A 26,212-nucleotide genomic window follows, 5' to 3' on the forward strand; every position below is an offset into this window, starting at 1 on the left:
AGATTTTGTTGGAGAGGAAGAAGGGTACATGACATGTTACCATTAGTTATTGCTAATGCATTTAAGCAAGCATATTCATGCCAATAGATAGTAAATGTTTAGTGCTGCATAACTATTAAAGTTTTAAGATATTGAATAATTTGATATCATAGAATTTTCATAGTCCTCTGTTTAAAATGGAAGGCCAAAAAAATTGTTCTCTGTTACCTATCAATTATGGAAGTAAAAAAAACAATCATAAATTCATTTACTACTTAGCTAAAACTATTATGTTCACATTATGATCACATCTTGTGTTTTGACAAATTTTATTTTTTGACAACAGAAAAGAAATTATTTACTAATATCCATTTCTAATTTTGAATTCTTGCAAAGAGAATTCAATATTAGTAACATCAAAAATTTGAAATAATTAAAGAGGTTCATGACGATATTCCTTTCTATTCCAATATTTTCAAGGGAATGCTTTCAGCTCTGCACTTACAAAACTTCAGCTATTTCAAATTAGTGTCAATATCATGGGCAGTAGCAGATTAAGGCTAAAGAAAATATTACATTCACTATCAATTAAAAAGAGTCATCAAAGTATTTTTGTTCAAACCATAATGAAATGTAAAATCTTGAGTTAATTTAAACTAAGCTTTTGACCAATTCATAATAATTGTCAGACCTTATTGGGAGAAACATAAATTCCAATCACATCATCTGTCCATAATAACATGGATTAATAACTCCATGTATGCTTAGGAAAGCGATTACTGTGAATTTGATGGTATCATATATCACTATTGGTTTCACTTTCTCCCATTTCAGTAATTGAGACCCCCCAAACCAACCCTTTCAATAAAGCTGAAGAGAGAGGGGGTAGATGATCACAACAGGAAATTATAATAATGGCTAAAATGAAACCACATGCAGTCTCCAACAGCTTGCATGGAGTCACCAGTGAGATGGTCATACAGTTGTCATCTAACTGAGATGTGTAATTGAGTGGTGACAGCACTGATGTACCAATGTCAACAACAACAATCCAACCAAGGGACTGTTCATACAGTCAATGACAACGCTTAAGATGTGAATGTATTCAGGTATTAAGTCAGGGCCATGAAGTCAGCCTAACCAAAAATCCACAGGTGGAAGCATAAAACTGAGACGGATTCAAAACATGAATGGTGTGATACACTTCATGAGAGATGCCATGAGATAGGCCTTATAAAACTCCACTAAAATGATGCTATATTTGTTGCAAGCTTTCTGAGACAAACATTGAGTATGGAAACAATATCAATCCTTCAACAGCGCACATGTTAATCAGGAACTCAGGAAATATCCACAGGCGATGAGATTTAGACAAATAGGGGTTGAGCACCTAAAGCATCAGCAGATTGTCATCAAATGAGGCCGTGGGAAAAGGTCTTTTTTACAAATACAGTCATCCCTGAATGCGTGTGAAGGGGTAGATGATCACTACATTAGGATCAAGTGATTAAAAAGTAATTGTGACTACTAGTATATGGGAATGAAAATGATTTGTTCAAGATTTTCCAATTCCGAAAATTATAGAGTCCTCCGGCCATATTACAATGTATCATTACATGACTGTGCTAGGCTGGTATAACACTGAAAAAATGAGAGAATGACAGCTTGAAATAGAGTGATGATTGATATTATGATGAAGGCTGTCCTTGAAGCTCACTAAAAGAAAATGATTCATGTCTTAATTAAAGGGAAGGCCGATAGCTTGCAATCAATTTAAAAAGATCTATAATAGTTCTTTAGAGCTAGATTACACCATACGTATGGATGAATCAGAGTAATTTTAATGAATATGCCAAAACAATTGAAACAAAGAATAAATATACAAACTTTATGTATCTCAAGACCTAAAATGTTCAAATAATAGGACAAGTGTGAATTATACTATCTTGTAATTAGTCTTTTACCTCAGTCAAACCTAACAAGAACTCAAAGTTAGTCTCTCCATCACCATTTAGGGTAATACTTGAATCAACCTGTTAGAGTGCATGTCCTGTAGTGTTACTGGGATGTAAGTCCTGTAAAAACTTCAATTTAATTGACATCTCTTTGATCTGAATGCATTATTATCATTAAGTTAGTATTACTCTCTACTTACAGTCATTTTTGGTCCCATGTAGAATGGTACAATGACAAGCACTGTGTATGCGATAGGATCTACACACAGCTCAGAGAATGCCGTTTCCAGAAGACCTTCTGTGATTGACATGTTCAGCTTGAACTACAAAAGGGAAACAGAAAGAAAAAGGAAAAAAAGAAAGAAATATTAAAGTCTAAGTGTGATTGTACCTAGTTCCCCCAATCAGATATTTAAGATGAAAATATTCAGTATCTCAATATCTCTTCTAAATTTTCCATTACTGTATACAATGACAACTCACAAATTTTGTGTCTGTTTTTTTTTCATAACAAAACTTTGAAACTAAACATTTGTTTAATTCAAAGTTTCCTATTGCCAATTGAAAATTTAAAGATAAATGGTACATAACAAATTACGCTACAATTAAATAATAAACATGCTGTGATATTTTGTGACACCAAAGTCTGAAAAATTGAAGGTAATTTTTCAAATATCATTATGCAAGCTGATAGGTGAAAATAAGCATTACTAAAATGTGTATCATTGATCCATAATTAAAAAGGAAGTTTACAGATATCTATTTCATAAGTGACATTTATGAAATAAAGAAGAGAATGTTGTAATGTTGTTGTTTCATGTTTTATCTCTGTTGCAGAATTCCCTCTGAGATGTGAGAGTTATAGGCACCCTTCCTGGTGAGTGATATGCATGCAGGTTATTTTAGAAGAAACGGAGATGAGGCTTATATTTGGGACTTTTCACTGGGTCCTAGCCAGGGGTTTTTCTCACATGCCATTTGGCAATGCTTAGTTGCTCTAGGATTAGTATCTAGTTAGCCCCTTCTTGTCTGGAGTGTACTAACTTGAATCATATCCTGTTACTCCAATCATTAAAGGTAATATGGACTTATAAGAGTTAAATTCAGGACAATTACCTTACTTTTGTTTGCTTTTATAGAATTTATAATAAATACAACTAATTAAAATTATTGAGCATTTATAGAAGAATGTGAAGTTTATGTATCAAATTTACAGGTATGTTTATTGCATGAGAATACAATCCTCTTAAGGGGTTCCTAGAAAAAAGTGTGACAAATTTTTAAAAATGGAATGCCTGCACTTCAAAATTACCCAGAAAATGACAAATGGGTCAAAGAATATCTTACAAAATTCCAAATGACTGGAAGGTTGGATTTTAATCTTCATTACTTCAATCAAGTTTTCAATTATTTGAAAGGGCTTTTGATAGCCTTTCATATTAATTTTGGATGGATTTTTTTCTAAAGATTTCCCATCATATTGAAAAGGTAACTAAATTAAAAAATTCAAACTAATTAATCTCTTGACTTTGGCCAATCTTAAGCAAAATATGCACATTCTGCATATAAAGTTCTCTGTAGAAATGAAAAAGATAATAAAACCCTTTCTTTTTTCCTTAAAGAAATTTGATAAAATTATGAATTATTTCTAAATTAAGGGGCTTAGCAAGATACCCCAAAGCTGATTTCAACATGACAGTTGACTTAGTCATTGCATATCAATTGACCTTTTCTTTATGTAAAATGATAGACACTAAATCCTCACGTACACATGTATGTCAAGACCGGATGGTTACATGCGAACAATATCTTTTATGAAAGTCATCATCAATGATGTTTACTGAATGTCTAGACCAGGTTCCCCTCATGTCATTGTGGAAATTGAATCAGTCTACAAGTAGAATAATGCCTGGTTAAATCTACTGAGTAGTCAAAAATTACTTTCTTATCTTTAGGGTGAATAAATATGAGTTAAAATGGCTGTCTATATAATTCAATAAAAATCTATGGTTCAATGGAATCTGGATGTTCCTTGGTTTTAGAGAAAACATTGCTATTACAATCAGAGTTTAAGAATGACCCACTCAATTTTTATTTTTTACAATATGATTATTTTCAAACAGAAAATTATGTTAGAATTACACAATCTAACAAGAATCTGTCTTTGTCAAGAATTCAGATTGCTTGTTTCATTTATTTACCTCAGGTAAAAAAATAAATACCCAAATGAAATTAGTAAAATTACATGATAAAACATTCTATGATTTCTTAAACATGCATATTTGGATACTACCCATGTTTGAAGATATTTTTCTTATTCTCCTAATTCCCTCTCTCCTTATGATAATACTCTGGCTCACCAACAACTGTTCAATGCCCCTCCCCTCTATTTATCTTAAGTAAATCAGATTCCCAATCATTTTATCAATTTCTGGTCACACAGCCACCCCTCTCCAGTAACAGTATTAATCTTACATGTATTTCCTGTGAATCCTTTCTTTTGTTAATCACCTTGCTCAAAATCACATTTTTCTTGAAATATGCAACTTTTTTAATTTATAGAATGATTGAATCCAATTTATATCATTATCATACTATGATTTTGTTTTTCGTTCTATTAATAATTACCTGTATTTTCATTTGTAATCAAATCTCAGTGCTTCACTTGCACCCTATCCTGCCCACCCCTCTTTCACTTACCTGTTCTAGTTTGGCCTGTTTCCTGAAAGGAAAATGAAGTTTGGAGGTAGCCCTGCAATCTGGTGCTAGTGCATTAAATCCATATGCTGTCTTGTCCTTACTTCTACCCTGTGTGGCAGCTACACAAGGAAAGAACACCTGAGGGTAGGGGGTCTCGGATTCTGATAACACACCTGCCCTGACTGATGAACCACCTAGATCAACTACCAATACTCTCTAATTGAAACAGAAAAAAGACGAAAAATGTATTAGTTTTGACGATGCAGATCCATCAGATTAAAGTATTATTATAAAGTAATGAACAAATCCATGCTTGTTAAAGCCATTAAAAAATTGGATAAAAAATCTGTGATATGCTGACATTTTCTCATGAACTCAGAATCATTTTAATTGAATTGTAAATAAAGTAAGAAATATTTGATATCAGATATATGTCTTTGAGATATTCTGATCTTTAGACTATTTGCAGAATAATCAACACGATACAAAAATCTCAAAATTCTGTCAAAACTAATCTTAAACATGGAAACAATAGCGCCATTTATTATCATCTACATCAATGATGTCATTACTTTCATTCCCCAATGGATGGTATATGCACTTGGGTAACAATGGATTATGGGATGACAACTAAAGGATCAATCTTTAAAACCACACCCTTATGAAAACCCTGTGGCAACCCAACTAGCAAGACCAATAACCAATTTAGTATTGAAAGTATGAAAACAGTAGATATACATTCACTGTCAAATAAGATAATACACATACGGTAACAGTAGGCCAAAAGAGATTTCAAGAGATTACAGGCAGATGATATCAGCTCTGAATTCATTAAATAGCTGGCATTGTTTTCAGGATGTAAATTGTTTATGACAGGAATATTTTATTGAAAGTTTATCAAGTTATGGTAAGTGGCAAATGGCCAGGTAATATGAACTTTACATATCTAGAAAAAGGACAATTTTACAAAATAAAAATAAATTATTCAGAGATAATGGAAGAGGAGTTATGTCAATAATGCATCCCTATTCCTTACAACATATCTAGGAGATATATGCAGAAATGAAATATAAGTAGACTTTTGATCATTTTAGTGGTAGTTGTAAATGGAACATTTATAAAGTGAGGCTTTTAAAATCAAAGAACCAACACTAACATAGTATAGGAAAAGATTAAGATATTTTGCAAGATGAATTTTCCCTTAAACTAAATAAGTAAATAAGTAGTATGTCATCATCTACCAAAGATCTTACCTTGCTGATAGGAGGGGCAATGTTAGACTTAGGTACAAATGCACCAGTCTCTGCTGTCAAGATATTCTTCCAATCTTCAAACTCCATTTTACTATTACATCTCAGTAGCAGTACTCTACCTCTCTGAAAACCAAATAATATGTAAATATTTAACTTGATAGAAAAGCTCAATGATATTAAGTAGGAGTTTCCAAGGTGTTGTCTTAATTTGTAGTGGTTTTACATCTAACTCTGATTGCTTGATTAAAAAATTCTCATTTAAAATGCATGATAATGAACACTTGACATATTAGAAATAAAATATTCTTTTTAATCTAGACTAATATTTTCATTTAGCAATTATCTACTCTAATGATAAATTATAGAGTCAGAAACTGAAACAAACACTATGGTGTCTATCCATTTCAACATTCCCATCGGATATCTTAAGTGTCAACTGGGTAGGGATGTCACCTTGGAGGAAACTTTGCCTGGATCCTTTCAACAAAATTCTTGCTGTGTAACATTACCAGGGATTAAGAAGGGAGGCTTCTGCCACCCATGGACGGTCTCGCGGTAATCGCTGCGGTCAAGGAAAAGGGGATTTACGGGACCATTTCTAGACCGATGTGTGAAGGAAATAGCAGGTTACCTGAGGAGCGGATTGTTTTAATGAGTAAGAGCCAATGGATAGGACAGGTGGTGGCCCTTGTATAGGTCAATAATTGATAGACGATGAGGTGATAATGCTCATCTCCAAGCATTTATCTTATGTGTCATGACCAAACTTAGGTTGGTCAGCAAAGCAGTTTATCCAAGATTAATCTACAGAGGGGACTGGATAAACAAATACCTTACAAACTGCTTTGCTTCTTTGCAAAGGAATCAAGTTTTCAATTCCTCAGTTTATAAGATTAATCACGAGTATTATACGCAGCTAGTTAAAAGAGAACACGGCTTACATTTCAGGGAAATCATTTATGAATTGCAAATTTCAAAATACCATTTACTGTAAAGTTTCAAAAGAGCAATAGATTTCTTGAATGGTTGATGGGAATTGCTATAATCAGAAGGGGAAAAATATCTTAAGATGAATACAGGTAATGATTTTAAACACTTCACTTTGAATGATGTGCTATTATTCTAATGATTTTGAGATCCTTGTGTAATGTACAGTGATAGGAACAACAAAATTATGTTGATGATAGCAATAATGATAATTAGGTAAACTGAGTTCAGTAAACTTCCATGGTTGCTCCTGGTGCTAACCCAGTGGCTGATTTCTAAAAGTTTTCTCTGAAAGAAAAAGAGTACTATTTTCTTACCATATCTGTTACTTCTAAGACCTTGTTACTGATCTCTGTGACCTTGCCTCCTATCAGATGAATATATCCTAGTGACTTCTTGGCCTTGTGATCCTAGAATACAATAAATATTCAACAATGCAAGTAACATTGTCTACAAATTCAATCCTGATAAATCCACTAATAATATACTTCAAATATTTTGTCTAATAATTTCTAATATTGCTTTGACTATATAATATATAACATTTTTTTTATCAAGGGGCATTCTTGTGATTAAGATTCAGTTATGTTCAGTGATATAGGAATTATACTGCAAAATATTGTTTTGTTACAGCATATAAGACATGGGTCAATAAGCTCTGTACGATGTGTAACTCAAGTACTATTTTTTTCATTATAAAGTTAGCCCCATTTCTTAAAAAAAAATAAAAGCATTAAACATACCCCCCCCCCCCCCGATTTTGAAAATAGACAATGTTTCTCACCTCATAATAGAAAAGATTCCCTGCCTTAGCTCTGAAGTATCTTTTCTTCCATTTCTTGATGAGTGATGCCCTCCTTCTTCCCATTGGTAGTTTTTCCATGTACCCCTCCATGCTGATCTCACCTGCTCTATTAGACTTAGGACTAGAATCATTCCTGGAGTACCTCTGACCCGTCGTTTGGTCCTTGTGTCGCTGAACATTGGAATAGAGTTCTCGCAGTAGTGGTACCTGAAATGGAGTTCAAATTGTAATGATTTTTTTTATAAAGACTATACATAAGCTAATCAATTGATACATAGAACAAATAAAACTTGGATGAGTGTACATCCATGTTATTTGTAGGTATGATGATTTTATCAATATTTTAGTTAGGGGGCATTGGTCTTTGTAAGGATCATCTTGATGCATTAATTCAATTTGACCAAGATATCAAACAAAAAATCAAAAGGATTCAATTATGCAGCCAATATTAAATGCATAAGTATGCAGTATTTTAGGTGTTCACAATATTGTGTACCTTGTGTTTAACGTCAATCCCTCTCTTGGATTGTGCAACATCTTATATTCATATTTTTCTCACACACAACAAATTTGAAAAACTGAGACTTAATAAATGTGCTCCAAAATTTTACTTTTATTCTAAGTTTTAAATAAACATGTAAAAACCAATGAAATAACAATCACAAAATCCACTCTCTTTACAGGAAAGTGAACCCCGTATTCATGCAAAACATCAAACCCCTAAACAGTCTTCAAATAAGCAATGTAATTTCCTCATATTAGAATAAAGTAAAGAGGAAACAGGAGGATGAGGGGGTTCTATTTGTGGGACTTCAAACCATGTTAATTAACCTGAATACCATAGGAAATTGGTGTCACCTGAAATGGTCTAAGCTCCCTTTCCTACACAAAATCATCTTTGATCACTTGGACTAACTATTGAGATCATAGAACAGGTTCTTGCCTTACTTTATGGGGCCAATAATAATAACAGGCTCAGAATGAAGAGTTTGAGATAAACCTATTAAAGTAATGGCTTCCTGCATCTATCTTAAAAGGTCAAAGTAAAACAAAAAGAATAGAGTAGTGCAGCAATACATGAATCTTGTTCATGAAAAACTGAGGGTCGTCTCATACAATCATCCAAGTTCACATCTGAGCTAAAACTCAGCACTCATCAAATAATTTTAGAAAATCATATCTATATTTCTGTGAAAGCTTGAAATCTTTTGCTTTGGTCTAATTACATATTCCTTCCTCCCCCTGTTTCACTGTCTGACTCACTTTAAGAAAGCCAAGGAATATTTGCTGACATTGTGGGAGAAAGTCTATTTTCATCTCCAATCCAAATTGAGCAAATCATGATCACTTCCTGAAAATTGTCAAGATCTCGGCAGATGAAATAGAAGACAAAGCTTTCATGGGGGGCTGATAAGAATAGATTCTTTCTTCTATTTCTGGTAGATTAAGAGTGGCAATGAAGTATCATGGATCATTCATTCCTAAAACATTACATTAATTAACAGGGTTGTATTTTCCGATAAGTCTTCACCAAATACAAGATAACATTGAGTTTTTTCTCTATCCCTTTGATGTTGAATGATGATAAATGCAAACATGTACAAATTCAATTCGATATAACTGTGCTTAATATTCACAAATTTACTGATTGTTTACTTAATGGAAGCATAATTTTGTATTTACCAAAAACCTTGATGCTTTTGAAAATAAATTCTGTCTTGTTTGGCAATGTTTGAAAAGATTAAAGATTTTATTTACATCAAATAAATGCAGGCATACTTATATATAGATGGTGCTATATAGTCTAGGAGATGAGATGAAAAAAATCCTTGGAATTTACAGTGTTAAGATAATCATTGTTTCCAACATAATGGAGGGTTGATAAAAATGAATCAAGTTACATGACAGTGAATCATTCTTTCTTTGTGATATTGTATCTTTTTTTTACCAAATGAATTCCACAATGATCACATACTTACTACAGTGAAAGTAGCCAATAGATTGAATATTATTGAAAGGTGGGTATGGTTTATTATGACTTGATAATATGCAACATCCCCACAAGAAACTATACAAAAGGCCAGTTAATGAAACATAATAATAGCTCATATTATGTGTCTACAAATAGAATAATAAATTGTGTATTAAAGAAAATTGCATAAAGTTATGGTATCTGATTTTTTTTTTAAGTTTAGATTTTTTTTTGGGGGGGGGGTGGTTGCAGAGTCAAAGACAGTTAATCCGTGAAATAGGATATCCCTCTTTTCTAGGCCTTTTATTACATACATCTCCTGGGTTGTTTTAGGAATTTTTCAATCATAGCTTCAATCCAGCATCCATATTTGAAGATCAAATGAACAAGCAACTGTTGATTAGCACTCAAACTACAGAAAATATAGGCATCCATTGAAGAAAGAAGTCTTACTTGCAGTAAAGAGACAAGAGGATTCTGTCAAACTAGACCTAATATAAGAATAGCCATGAGCAAACTTAGTTCATTGTTGTAGACAATGGGAAAAGATTGAGTAATGTCAGATTATATTCATCTCTTCAGTATCATGTTAGCATGTTTTAATCTTGATCTGATCGGTGCCAGAGGCTAATGTTCTCATCATTTCACACCTCTAGTCTCACTGACGCACCAGTCGACATGGGATGGGACTAAGCAGTTTTTGGCTTCCTACCAATATAACAATGGAAAATTGCTTGCATGAATACCTGGATAACTTCCAGTTCTGAGAACAATTGTGCTGATAATCAGGCTGTACTTTCTAACGGATTCTGATGTAGTGGCAAAAAACAAAATATCCCAATAAAAATCTTTGGGAGAGGGAACCTAGATAAGTTTGATTTTGAGTGCATGGTAGCTCTGGATGTGTTAATATGTATTAAACAAATATATCAGGCTTTGAGAAAGGATAGTGGAACTATTTATCCGAGGTTGGTCCAGCAATTACTATTTACTATCGCAGGACTTGCCCGGGAGAGAGAGCTCACTAGAGTTTAGCTAAATATCCAGTTTTCTAAAATAATGACGTCAGAATATTGGTATAGCTAAAAAAATATCAAGGTCTGATGTCACGCAACATCATACTGTAGTTGAAACATTTGGTCACATGATGCTATTTGAACCAATCACTATACAGGATTCAATCTATGTAGGATATAATACTTAATATCTAGGCTTAGATATTAGATTCATCCTCTAAACTTTATTTTCATTCTCAATTTTACCATATTTTCAAATTGATTGATTGCTAGAGGGTGGAATATAAAGATCAAGAACCAGAAGGTTATAGTGATGTTTACCACATGACTAAAACATTGGTATTTCTGAATTATATGCCTCTGTTTTATGAAACTACACTCTAGTTTCTTGATTCTTTAAAATTATCAGGCCACCCACACTCTAACCACATTCCAACAAACTTTGGCAATATCACCAGACTCAATAAAACCACCTGTCCTCAAAAGAAAGTTGACATTTGAAAAAAAAATCTAACCAAATAAATAATTTCCATCTATCAAAACACATTATCTTTTTTAGTATCACGTTTGGTGAGGTTGACATATATGTTTCATGAGTTATGTTTGGGCAAAAGACATGGAATGTCTGGCCAAGTTTTATATATTTTTTATACGATTTTATAATTTCACAGGCTATGTGTCACAGTAGTCTTTGAAATAATCAAATTAGATTATGTATCATTAAAATACTAGTTTCATTAACCTACCTAAATAAAAGTCTTTCCATCAATCAGTGTTTGGGCAACCACAAAAGCTAGCTCTGTCCAACAGAGTGTTTTCTTATATTTTCACTATTATGTAATAGCTCTGTATGAAAGGAATAAATTCATTTACTCTCAGTTAAGTCATAGATTTAATTACATTGTCACTTTTTGTACCAGCCTTTATCCTTTTCATTCCAATATATGAATCACTGCTTACGTTGATGCAACTACAGATATATTGACCAACAAATAATCTATATTAGCCACATATGTCTGATTAAGGGGGTGTCATGATAACTGTTACAACTGTACCTAGACAGAAGGTTAATTTCATGAAGGGTGGGAATCCCTCTTTCTCCTCCCCACAACAAAATTATGATATTAATGAATCTATCGCTCAATGACAGTTGAGAATCAGACAGAAATGAATGACTAGCAGACAAAATTCCATAATGATTTGGTATACCTCTTTTTTCTCTATAAAAAGTGATATGGTTATTCTCTGAGATTTCACCTGGGAGCATGTTTATTCATATTTTACAAAAGAGTCAAAATGTGCTATGTATATTATAGATTCCTAGTCTAATTGTCAAGGGCAAACATATGAGTCATGAGACTAAGTGGTAAAACTTGTACGGTAGTATGTTTACATAATGGGACTATTTTACAGGAAGATTAAGACTTGAAAGAAATTGCATATTGCTGGCAATCAAAGTTACTATTAGCCTTTTTTTTATGTTCAACAAGTTTGTCTCTGCCTGTTATATTAGAAACAAACAGAACCATAAATTCATTTATTTTATATATCATTTATGAAGAAAGAAAGTAAATTGTGTAGACAAAGGTCACAACAAATTTGTTTATCTGCTAAAAAAAATCCTAACCCTATTGAATAAATTAAAGTCAATACTATCCCCTCAAAACTTCAACATTTCATATGATAACATGTCTCATATTGGTTCAAATTTTGAAAAATTTATTATAGAATATGGGAGGGGAGTACATATATTACAAGATTTGTGAATAAATATGTAAATTTTATCATAAGGGATAACCTTATACGCTACATTACTGATACATGATTTCAATTGAATTGGTTTTCAATATTCAAACATTTCACTTTTATCTTAATATGCATTTTATTCTTTTAAATGGTCACATTGAAGTTTTATAGGCAGAAATTTCATTATTTGATCTTGCTTATTGCTTATTTCCTTGATTGCGCAAGGGTGTAATATCCTGCCCATAACCCATGACGTCGCAGCTTCATTTAACTATTTGGGGAAAGTCTGACATCACTTTCTGTTCTTTCATAGAAAATATGATTAGCATAATCTCTTTCAGACACAACTACACAATAAGTCCAAATTGAAAAAGTACATTTCAAGATATTACAAAGGATTGCAAATAAATCCTTATTTTCTAATAACATCCAACTTCTTTATTAAGGACTTTAAAGAATTTATGAAATGACTGAATTGAAGTATGGTCAGTTCCCCCATGTCTGCGCGGTCTCCCAAGTCTGCGCACCCGCGTATCTGCGCGATTTTAGTTACAGAAGATATGCAACGAGCACGAACTTTACCCATGCACTACATAGACAGGTATTCATAAAAAATCTGACTCAAAATGGTGGAAAAATAATGAATTCAGGGCATTTCATGAGACAGCCTCAAAATACAGCTTTTGTCATCAAAATCCTCGAATCGTGTGCAAAGTGAATGAGTGCGCAGACATGGGGTACCATTTTTTTTTTCAATCTGAAAATGACTGCCTGAGATGTTTTCCAAGAAAATTATATATTTCTTTCAAATTTTTATGAGATAATTGACACACTAACTCATTATGATGTAAGGAACATTATCAACTGAAAGATTTTGTGAAATAAGAAGAAATTCATGTTAAATCTTGACTCAAATTGTTAAGTGCGCAGACTTGGGGCCCACCATCATACTACTTAAAAAAAACAACCTTTGTTGAATTGGTCTCTCATTCCAAATATCTACTAATCAATTCATGATTAATGGTTATTATAAAACGGGTTCAAGGATGTAGCCAATGGTGAGTGCATATTCAAGTCATGTGTTCATGCTTTAATTATGCGCAACCTTCCAGTCGTGCATTTTTCGTGCAGCACTGTGCATTTTTTGTGCAGCACTGTGCAATTTTTGTGCAGCATTAGTTCCAAAAGCACGTAAAAACTGATACGCGTTCAGTAAAAGAGGCTGGCTAGGATTTTGATGCGCTTACTTAGGCGTTCATAGTAGATACGCCTGTGATGTCATAATTGACAGTCTTGTGATCTCTTCGTCTGTGCGATCATACACAAGTTGGAGGGATTTGAACAAGATTTCCATGAAAAATTCATTTTGCCGACCCGTTTTATAAAACAATTAATGCACATTTTAAGATTCGTGATGTTAGTGACGATGCTAGCAACTCTCGGGCATTCACAATTTCATGCAAAAGCACTCGGCGCAAGCGCCTCTTGCTTTCGCATAATTGTAAATACCCTCGAGTGTGCTGCATCGTCATAACACACTCAGAAATGTGCATTAATTGTATATCATCATAAGATATGAAATCATTAATAAAAAAAAAAACTGAAATCTACATCAAGGGGATATCAGATCTCAATCAACTGAAGTTGAACTCACAATCTTGTAAAGCCATGAAGCACTGCATAAAAGTTTTATGATTTGGAAAGGTAGATCTTTGGCATTTGGGTTTGTGTTGGATGCAATGATTAGCAAGACTTGATGGCATGTTGTAGATAATGATGCTTCAAACCACAACCTAAATGCTTCATCATCCAACCTTCATACACAACAAACCACATCCCTGTATAGTCATAACCAGCTGTATCCATTCTAGATGAGATGTCTAATATACAGACTTTATTATCATCATTCATCTACATACAGTCCGACCTCTTTTATCCGGACACATTGGGACCAGCACTAAAATTGGATCATCGCGGCGGGTATAGCAGCTTCACAATGTCAGCCATTGTTAGACTTTAGGCTCAAACATGATAGATGGCACTGTCCATATTGAGGCCTTGCGCTAGCTAGCAAGACGTGTTCTTTTTTCATGAAAAAAAGGGAACGTGATTAGATGGTTGCGCTGCACCGATTTACTGAGAAATTATCATGTCTAAGTTCTTTCGGTGATTTGGGTAAGATATTTTCATAAAAATTATGTGGTTGTAGATAGATTATATTGGACAATGTAATCAAAGTGAGTTTGTGTAGGAACTTTGAGTTTAGATTGAAATCTCATATCCCCTTGTACGAGATTAAAAAAAAAAAACTAAAGACCTCGGCATGTGTGCATCTAGATAGTAGAGTAATCCGGTTAAGGGAAGGTCGGATAAGAGAGGTCAAACTGCATTAGCTTTTCCAGGTAAAAATATTAATTCAAATTAATGTAGAAAAGTCCTTTGGAAAGATATTCATTCATAATACTATACACACCCAGTTCAGTGGTATATTGACATCTATATACTACTAGGTGATAATAATTACAGGCCCCTAGAAAGTACAGTGTGATAATTTGAAATTAAAAAATATTATCATTAACTCATTATCTATCGTATTTGGAAACAAATATTCATTCAAAACTTATGAATGCATAAGTTTTTATCAAATCGCAATATTTGTGTTTATCAATCATACACTTACCATGTTCTTTGTTTAGAAAATATTTGTAAATTTCCACAATAATTATCAGAAAGAAAGCTCAAGCTTTCTGAGGTAAAGATTGGATTTTCATTGACTATCAAATTACCATGGCGATAATCTTCAAGCATTTTTCACAGACCTCCTCAGGAATGGGTAGATTTTCACAGGAGGTCTTTTCCAGGTGTAAACTGACAATTTAGTTAAGAGCCTACAGGCAGTAGGGCAAGGATTCCAGGAAAGTTGTCTGTATTCAAAGAGTTTATGTGCGGTTGCCTTAGGACATGACAATTTTGTTTATGAAATCAAACAACTGGGCAAGTTCCTGTCAACCAGACAGCTGGTTGTGTTTGCTGCATTGGAAACACAAGGTTTGAAAGTGTTTTGATGGTGTAAATGAGAAAGGTAATACAGAGCTACCAAGTCTCACGCATTATGCGTGAGACTCAAGCATTTTTGGACTCTGTTCATCCCCTCAAATCTCTGTCTCACGCAACTATCACAGCCTATCCCCATATACATTGTACACAATGTCTGTGATCTCACTCAGATTCACAGAAAATCTCACGCATAGCTGGTCTTTGAACTTGGCATCGCTGGTAATAGAAATGCCCTAAATCTAATTTAATCTACAGTGCGTATCAAAAAAAAAGGTTAACACTTTGAAAAATCCTGTAAAATTACACATTTGTCATATCCTGAAGATTTTTCCACATTTTAACATTGGTACAGATCCATTTCAGCAAATGACGATACAACTGTCGAAAAATATTTCCGCTTGAGTGAGGACCACTTACTTTTGAAAAGTTAGTGAAAAATGATTTGCGCAGAACTTTGAAATAGTTATGCAAATGAAAGTAGACCTTAATCATGAATAACACGTGGAATTTAGCTAGTAAAATTGATTTGAAGATATATTTTACCTTTTAAAACTTGTTTCCTTGCCCAAAACACTTCGAATAGTGCATTGTGCCCCACCCCATTCCCCCACACACCGAGGCCATCGAGATGTTATTTTCTTTACACTGAGCTGTGATTTCTATGAAATGGCTTAGGCTTGATTTTCATTTAGTTAATCATTGTCAAGCTTGAGAAAAGTGTGGAGAAACAAGTATTAAATGAAAAATGAAATGTAAACCCACTTTAAATGATAAAAACTTGGTGAAAAATGCCGGAGATTTCTGATATAAACTTTTATTCAGATTCAGTTATGTCCTCAGATCCAGCTGACACAAAAAGGGTAAAGATTGCGCTTACTATTCAATTTGGGTGGCAAAATGGTCATAAAATGCTTGAATGTATCCATTTTATTTCAATTGACTAATAGTGCAAAGGAAATGTATGACAAATGTTTCGCAGGGTTAGTTTGATTTTGCCCTTTCCCCTTGACTCAGCATGAAAACGAGCATTTCTGCGCAAACAGATTTCTGCGAGCTTTACAATAACGGAAAGTGCTCACTCAAGTGTAACATTTTGTCAAAACTTTTACTTTCAGTGGATAGATGAGACCCAAACCCAAGATTATATGTGAAAAAAATGCCCACACGTTTTATATTTTTGAATTCCCAGGGCTTTTTCAAAGTGTAAACTAACTTTTTTTGATACGCACTGTACAATCTATAAACTCTAGCTTAAAAAGGGTCACAGTTAAAAAGTCTTTAAATAAAGAAAGGGTATTGCATTAAGGCTTGGAAGCAGAAGATTGCCTTTCATATTCATCAGAATTTGAATATGACATTGTTAAGAATAGTATTGTAAACAATAGAATGTGGAAACTATGTTTTGACACAGTAACTTTGGCAATAAAGCAGTCAACCCCGAAGACATTGTTATTAAAAGTTCATGAAAATTGTGAATAAACAAAGTTAAAATGAAGAAAGTAGTGCTGGGAGATAATTCAATATTATCAAAAACATGCGATAAAATACTGACTATTCAATAATGATTTCAAGATTATTATACTTTGTAAGTTGATATCCGAATGCCCGTTTTTCCTGGACAAGCACAGATGAAAGCCTTACTTCACTGCTCTCAATATCAATGTACAATTGCCCAAATATTTTCTGACTAATCAGACCATGGTTTGAGAGTCAGGATTATGTTGCCTTCATGAGAAGTAATATTTATCAAGTCTTCATAACTCAAAGGATGATGATCCCTATACCTGGACACTACTCCACTATCACTGTGACTCACTCCCTTGGATTCCTCCTCTCAAGAAAGCAATCAAGATGAGCAACCCTTTTTTTTCAACAAGGGCCACAATTATTTGGCCTTTTACCCCTTTTCCCCTATTTATTTTTTTCATTCTTTTCTTATTCCTGGTTATTTGCTTAAAAACATTGGAATTTCTGAGATGTAACAGTTGATGAAAAATATTGTTTTTTCATGTGTATGAGATTAGATGTTTTAGTCCTTACAGTCTCTCTACTCAAGTTTGTACTGGTAGAAAACAAGTTTGTGTGAACTTGAAATAATAGCTTTGTTGTATCAGAACAGCATTACAGTGTTTTAAACAATATCTTTGGGGATATATTGAATTCACTTATATTTCTGACATCATCATCGTTTGATGAACATTATTCTACAATTGTTCTTGGTTAAACTCAATTACTTTAAGATGCTTTAATTTGTGTGTAACGTTATCTATTTGTTGTTGAAGTGAACTTTCCTGGATATTTTGTTTCATGAATCACTGATGACATCATGCATGCCTGGATTTTGCCTTCAACATTTGTTCTTTATAAATCACACACACACACTAGCTAGGCATATGTTTTTTTTTTCAGTTGCACTCTAAAAGGATCTTACGTAAATATACACCAAATAATTCATACTAAACTTTATATTATCATATTCCAGCATGCTGGGATGAAACGGGTGGATATAGAGATAGATATAGCAAGCTTTTGCTCAGTCCATGTACTGGGTTATGAAAAATGTAGTAAGTTTCATAAAATTCTTACTTGGTTTTCTTCAGAAAGATTGACATTGCCTTTACATTTTAAACAAGTGTGTGCCTTTCAGAGTAGTTGTGAACATAGTTATATTTCCTGAATGCTTTAGCAACTGAATGTTGATTATCAAAATTCTCCAAAAAAAATCTTGGTGGCTTTTGTGTTACATCTTCTAAAATTGAATAATTCACAAGATTCATTTGGATTAAACCATAAAACTTAAAGCTTCTTGGAATATGAAATAAATTGGAGTATCCTGTTTTATAATCTGAAAATTATGAGATATTAGGCTATGGCTTATAGCCAGAGCCAATGTAAACTCCACTCCCACCCCTTCTCTCTCTCATTTTTCATTTTCATCTCTACCTTGATTTATTCCTTGCCTATATCCGGGCCTATATTCCTCTCCTTGTCTCAATTTTGCCTCCTAAAGAGTTTCTCACTCATTTTCCCTCTCCCAGATATTAATTTTTCTCCATCTATATTGTCTTTTAATGTCTTCTGGTCCTTTCAATACCATCCTTGCTCTCAAGTTATATATTGAAATAAACTGTACATTGAAATTCACATTTTAAACTTTTCCACTACTAAATGAGATATCTCAAAACTGCATTCAAAGCACTAATTTTGGTGCGTGACATTTATCAGTATTGCTAGGGTGTATCATTCTAGTTATTTTCATCCTGTCCTTACGTAGGAATTTCTCTTAAATCTTGAATCAGACCCAGATCTAGTATGACCTAGTAGTGAATTTAGAACCATAAATGCACTGAATTAAAATTTAATATAAAATATTAGCATTCTTCTGATTCCACAATAATGGGCAGTACAGGCAAGTTGTGAATTTTATCTATACATAAACATCTGTATGCGATTAAAGAGCCTGATGGGCAGATGTATACAATATGATTAGTGACTGTTTAAAAAAAATTGTCTGTGGAATTGACCATCAAATGTTGGCTTTTATATCTAGGGCAGAATCCTTCAATCAATTTTAAAATATTGCTGTTATGATAGCCCCCCCCCCCTAAAAAAAGCAATTGAAAACATTGTTATTCCCTTTGTTGGAATAAGGCTTTTAGCACCTCTTTCATCAAATTCATGTTCCTAACTGGGTAACCATAGCATTTCTAGATCAGATAGATTTGTTTCATATATATTTAAAGGATAATTTGCGATTACCTGGCAAAAAATTTCATTCAAGTACATTGTATAGATTTTTCATGAAAGAAATTGAATATTAGCAGGAAGAGCCTTTCCAATATCCTGTTGTCCAAAAACTGTCAGACCATGCTCCCGTTGCCATCAACCCTGACCTCCAACTGGTCTATTCTTGTCATGGGCGTGTTCGTCCCACCTCTCGTCTTTCTAATTCCATCAGCTTATAGCTCATCGATAAATCAGTCTCTTGCTAAATCAGCGCAATGCTTAAAATTGTGTGATAATTGCTCTTGCAGTGAACTGCAGATTGAGCTGGCACTGGTGCGGAATGGAGCATGGGTATTATAGCTTGAAGGTTAGCTAGAAATCTTATTACTTCAAGGACCTGTTAGTGAGTGACTCCAATGCTTAATCAAGTCCCACTCTAAGTGATGATGTCATCGAGGGATATAGATGCTGTCCCAAGTGAAAGACAGTTTTAAGCATTCATTATGTCAATTTGTAAAGTATTGAATGGAAAAACAGAAATTGAAATAAATGGACAACCTTGGTTTATAATCAATAAGCAGACAAGGCACCAAGAAAGAAAACTGATTACCTTTATCAATTTTTTATCCTAATGATCTAAAAATAGCATAACAGCCTCATGAATCAGGAAATATCAAACCTATTTCTCATTACAGTTTTTGGTACTTAAAACAAAGAAACTCTTGCCAAACATGGTTTGAAAGTGACGTCATAGCAAGCACGGTAAAAACATTCCTACCCTATTACGTAAACTTCCTTTGAAAATTTTAGGATAAAGAGAAAATATGGAAAAAAAAGTTTGATGATGATTTGCAGAATTCAAGTTGTGCCTCAAAATATCTTGTAAATAGCATGGGGTAGTTTCCTGAACATATTTGTAATTCAAATTTGCCAGACAGAAAAGGGTCTATTAAAAGATATAAAGACAGAATGATTGAGATATGGGGTGGAGCACTAAATCATATTCACATGCACTCTATTATTATACACATAACAGGATACCAAAACCACCCTTAAACTAGTATAATCCATCAATAAATGAACACCTATTCATATATTGCCATTACAATTTTTTAATGTCACTTCTTACACAACTGAAAGTACATAAAACCCCTATAAACAATGCATTCCATATTGGGGGAAAGATCCTCTTGAATGTCCACAAAATGTAAATTGATAATTGATGATTGGGAAAACTCCACAAGCGTATCAACCATCTAAATTGTAAAAGCTACCGTTTAAATATTTTCTTTTTGTTGCACATGTGAACAGCAAACAGTTGAGTGCCAGCCCTTTCCCCATTGATGAGATATTTGTATCATTACAGACATACTGTATGACCGTATAATGAAGAGATAACATATATATTTTGTATTAAGCAAATGGGCATGCAAGTGCATCTCTAGTGAAAAGCAGTAATAAAGCAATTATAACTAATTACAAATTTTTAATAATTTTTGTTACGGGACCAATATGATTTGGATGTATCCAACACTTAAATTTAGATATATTCAATTATACATAATAACAGCTATGTCTGATTATCTGTTAATCAGAATATATATATATATACTTACCGGATCCCATTTCTTGATGGCATCTCTCTCCTCAAATCTAGCAGGTTCTGTTTTGATATTATCTCCAAACACCTCAGGTCCATCATACTTGTATATTACTGGTTCGGGTGGGATATGTTCCTCAAAGCATTCTTTAGGAGGCTCCTCTTCCATTGCAGATACAGGCCGAGGCACTTCTTCCTCAAGACATGTATCAGGAGGGAACTCATAAATGGCGCCCTCTTCTGCGACAGTCCTCTGGACACCGTTACTGGTGCCGTTTGTGCTTTTGTCACTATCGTTACGGCTTGGTTGATTTCCAGTGGCTTGAATGTCGGTCACTTCGTAGGTTGAAGACACATGAATATAGTCGTCTTTCTTAGAGGTCCGAACACACAGACCGGTAGTTTGATTATCACAGACATTTCCAGGTAATTGAATAACTTCCTCGTAGTCTGCTTGCACATGTGATGATCTTTGCTTCTGGCCAGCCATATTACGTGCAGGTGGAATAGGTTTGCATTGGATAGGTGTCTCATATCCACCATCATCCACAACCTGACTGGTTGGTGTACTCCTAATGGGTGGACCACTTGTCCTTGCTGGCTTGACTACCCCATTAGGAAGTGATTGTCCATTCATTTTAGTAATCCCATTTGGTCTTGCAGGAGGAATGGGTTTTGTTGGTGGGATGTTCTGCCTGGCAGGCGGTCTGGGTTTACCTGAAGTACCGTTCGTATTGGATTGACTGGTTGTACCATTAGTGATTTTTTGTACATTATTTACAGGATTGCTTGACCTCAATGGCCCATTGGTAAATTTTGATGGTGGAGGACTAGGTGTACCACGTGACCTATCCCTGGGTTGACTCTCATTTGAGATACGTTTTGGGATGGGACTGTGATCGCCATTGACAAGACTACTGCTCTTGGAATCATAACTCTTATTTGACCCATGACTGCTATATGACTCCCTCATACCTGGCAAGTCAAAGGTTCCGTGTAGTTCATGATGACCAAAGGAAGCATGGCTAGCATGGGAATCCAGCGATGATTTCAGACTTTGATGCGATTCTTGACTGCCTCTCGACAGGTGACTGCTGTGTGATTCATGACTGAGAAGGCTGAAATGAGACTCCCGACTGGCATAGGAATCTCTTTCTATTGGAGAGGAGCGCCCTCTATATGACAACCGGTGTTCCCGTCCGAGCGTAGCCCTGTCAATCTGCATGACACGCTCTCTGACTGAGAGTGGTTCACTTTCCCAGAAAATATTTCCTCCATTTTGATGTCCATCATGCTGGTGTCCTTCATTTCTCTCTGAGTTGACCCTGACCTCAACCATTGGTGTTGTCTCATAGATATCTTCAACCTCTGGAACTCTATCATTATCATGCTTCACAACTTCTTCCATACCATCTACAACCATATCTCTTTCTTCTTCTAACTCTTCTTCATCTACTTCTAACAAATCATCTTTGCTCTTTCTCAATGCCTCCTGCATAGCCTGCACCTGCTCAGCCAAACTCTGCACAAAATCTTTACATGTTTCCAGGTCGGTAACAATGGTCTTTGGCCTCATTATTGCTGACAAATCTTCCTCATTAATTGTGTCCAAGTCACCACAATTTGAGGTGTCCAATTTGTGAGACCTGTCGGAGTCCCGACGGTAGATCCCAGAGTCGCCGGAATCCCCATTTCCAGAGTCCCTGAGACTGTACTCTCTGGTGTATTCCCTCCTAGTAGGGCCATTAGGAGGAGAGTCGGTTGATTCATCTGAATCCAGTGGGTCTGATGATGGTGATATATCCTCAGAGCTCAATTCTGAAGATACAATGGAGCTAGATTCTGATTTCTTGTCTGCATCCCACTCTACTGCCATTAGCTGTCAAGATAAACAGAAAGAGAAAAAGCAAGAAATCAAATTACTTTTTGTTAAGATTCTAAATTACGTACTTATAAAAAGTTAATATTTAGAAGAAGTATTCAAATGCAACTTTGCAATTATTATGTAAATATAAAAAAAAACACTTCATATGAGTCTTATTTTTTGCTAAGAAATTAAGCATCAACAATATAGTTATAATTTATCAACAGACAACATCAAATAATGAAACTTTGAAAAAAATACCATTGGTAGAAAATCCCACAGCACTGACAGACCAACATAAACAAAATACACATTCCAGTAGCTGAGAATGTTTAACATGATGCCATTGAAGACAGCTGTGCTATCTCGCCAAGATGTGGACTTGTCAAGTATATGCCATACTTGCAGGTGAATACAAGGTTCTGAAGCATTCCGCAACATGTTAAATCAAAGACCAATTGGGTTCTGTTTTGGCAATGATAGCACTACATGACCATTGAAAGTAAGGAGATTTTTCATGAATCATGCAACATTAAAGCCTTTAAGAAACATGTAGTCCATGGATTTTATCTTTACACCCACTCCCACATACTGTTACTATAGCCAGAGAGTTGATTAACACTAGGAATCCTGAACAATTGATATAGTCGAGTCTTTGTAATTTGGACACCTACACATCAATCATATCAGAACTGTACAGAGATTTGTGTGATCAAATTGCTTATATTGCATACAAATTGTTTGCATATGTAAACAAATTTAACATTCTAAATCAAGTAGTCAAGAGGGAAAGAGAGAGGAAAAGAGAATAGAAAGGAAAATGAAACACAAGGGAGTTAATAAAAAGGATGTAAAATTGGGAGGGTAGGAGAGAGACAGGAAGAGGTGGATGCAGAGTTAGACAGTAAATATAGGAAGAGGCTTCAAGGTGGACATAATAACAAGATAGGAAGAGAAATTAGGATACTGCTTCAGGAAAAGACTGCTAGACACTCTACTTTCCTGTCATATTATCCTAGGTCCTCATGGTCCTATAGTGCTTCCAGATAAAAACTGATTTTCTGATGAATTCAGCAATACAATCCTGACTTTCAACAAAAAACTGAGGATAAACTCCCTAAATTTAATCATATACAATGATATGAATGTAACATTTAGTCCAACAAAATAGTCATGATGAAATGTCACCAGACAAATGTCAGATCAGTAAGTCTACAAAAACAATGGTTGGAAAGTACTTTGATGTCACTAGTTCAAATTAGTAAATATAAAACATGCATTCCATGTGAGTAAAACCTTAACGTGCGATAGAGTCTGAGAATGTGTAACAAGAATAAATGTCAAGACACATTTGGTATTCTAAGTCACCATATAAGTAAGATATTTATTTATGTTTCAATTGTATTTAAATTGCTACTTGGTTTTTATTTTATAATGTAAACTTCAGTAGACTTATGTGAATATAAATTGTATATATTCTAATCCAAAGTAAATATGGTTCATTAGAATACCATGCAGCTAGAAACATTTTATAACAGAGATACAACTCTATCCTTGGTTCTTTAGTCTATAAAAAAGATTGTTTCCAATTCATGAAACACCACTTCAATATGATTTCAAAAAGAAATTATCATAGCTTGAATCCATTCACTACTCCTCTATTTATTCCCAATTAAAACACACATCAGGCCAATGACATTTTATGACCCAACAAGTCGGTCATTTCTTCAGCCTAAATGGTACGGAAGGAGGGGTCTATAAGGAACCATGGTTGATGCTACTTGATATCCCAAGCTGGTTACTACCACTCTTAAAACCTAAACACTCTGATGTATGTCTGGTAGCTAAGGAGCACTCACTCACATGACTGAGTTGGTGGATAATGATATGAATAGAAAGCTTAAATGATTTGAATTATAGTTGAATAAATTCTGAAAATGTATTGTTGCTCTAAAGCTGCAAGAAATTATTCATATTTTGTTTTGTGTAGTTAGATGAATTTAAACATCTCACTTTCCCCAAACAAGATCAATTGAATTTACAAATCTTCAAAATTATACATACTGCATGAAACTGGGAAGAAATATAACATGGATCATAAATTAGTGTACTCATTTTCATTATCAGGTGTTAAAAGAACTTTGCCTTACAGGTTTTCATATATTTCACATTATGAGAGGTTGTAGAGAGTATCTTCATCTGATGTTTACCTTCAAAGTCTAAATGATTAAGAATCATCTCACAATATCATACAGAGTGAAAAAACTACAATAAAAAGATAAATCAACACTCTTTAAACCTTTTTTTGAACTGATATTGTCCCTTCCCAAGGCCAAATGAAGTTGAATGGAACCCATTTAAATATTATCAATTACATCAGCAAAGTCTAGCAGCACTGTAATAGTTAATATTCCCCCAATTAAATTGAATACATACGTAAGAAAACAATATATAACAAGCTTAATAAAAAGATTTCTATGACACAGAGACCACCTGCTACTCTCTAAACCCACCCCACCCCTTTTCATCTCTGGGGACCTCTTGAATCGGACAAACAGGCCAAGAGCCTGGGGGAAACTCTGCACCCCGGTTTGGTCCTCCGCAGACGTAAAACGTACAGAGAACTTCCTGTTTACGCACAAGTAGGGCTGCCATTTCTACTCCACTGTGGCAGACATGGCACGCGAATTCCAGACACATGTCACAAGAAAAAAAAACTATTGTAATAAATCTCAGGCAGAGATGATGTAGACTAAACTGTTGGTTGGCAATGTACGACTTCAGCTCAAATTGATTCTGACACATTTTCTTGAAGTTTGATGATCAGGATTCAGATATTTTGCAAGGTAGCCAAGACACAGATTGGATGAATCACTAAAAAGTTGATAGTGCGTTAAATTACACCCTCAAGGTTAATGAACAAAATGTAGTATTTGTTTCAAGGGGAATAACATTGTCAAGTTCATCAAGGGGTCATTGAGAAAGAGGGAACAAAGAACATTCTTATCAAATTTAATACAACTTAGTGAATGACTTCCACCAGGAAAAAAATATTCCTTTTTTTATGGGGGGTCTCCATTTTCAATTTTTTATGAAATTTCGGGGGCTCCACTTTTCGTAAATACCTTGTATACTTGTGACCACAGACAATTCGCTCATCCTGCTTGTTTACAAATTAATTTAATGTTTAACATTGTTTATTCAATTACTATTTATTTTTTCTTCATTGTTATTAATTGATTATCTAATTTACTGTTGTTCAATTTCGGGGGGTGTCTTCCAGATTTTATGCTGCCCCTGAAAGCAAGATTTTGGTGATGGGGGGGGACTTTAGGCACTTTCAGGGCGAATTTGCTCAAATTAGCTCGCCGCCCCCATGCATTTTTTCCCCTGGACTCCACAAGACTAACAAAATGAAATGTTATAATATTTTGTTGGTCCATCATCAGCTATAGGATCCAATATGAAGAGTATATTTGAAAGATGGCATAAACCTTTTAGACAAATGACCAATAATGACATGACTGACAAACTGACACAATGTAAGATATG

At 34.3% G+C, this 26,212-nt stretch overlaps 1 protein-coding gene across 3 annotated transcripts in view; it reads right to left on the bottom strand.

Annotated features, from left to right (window-relative positions):
- LOC121410429 overlaps positions 1–26,212 on the bottom strand; it is a 78,012-nt gene that overhangs the window by 9,307 nt on the left and 42,493 nt on the right. For all 3 annotated transcript variants that reach the window (XM_041602514.1, XM_041602516.1, XM_041602517.1), the window contains 6 exons: positions 20,813–22,675; positions 7,659–7,886; positions 7,192–7,284; positions 5,888–6,010; positions 4,635–4,850; positions 2,135–2,257 (listed from right to left, as the gene is read on the bottom strand). In XM_041602514.1, coding sequence (XP_041458448.1) covers positions 2,135–2,257; positions 4,635–4,850; positions 5,888–6,010; positions 7,192–7,284; positions 7,659–7,886; positions 20,813–22,675 — 2,646 coding nt within the window. The remainder of the gene's footprint in view (positions 1–2,134; positions 2,258–4,634; positions 4,851–5,887; positions 6,011–7,191; positions 7,285–7,658; positions 7,887–20,812; positions 22,676–26,212) is intronic.

Source organism: Lytechinus variegatus, chromosome 3 (assembly GCF_018143015.1).
Source record: "Lytechinus variegatus isolate NC3 chromosome 3, Lvar_3.0, whole genome shotgun sequence".
Lineage (NCBI taxonomy): Eukaryota > Metazoa > Echinodermata > Echinoidea > Temnopleuroida > Toxopneustidae > Lytechinus > Lytechinus variegatus.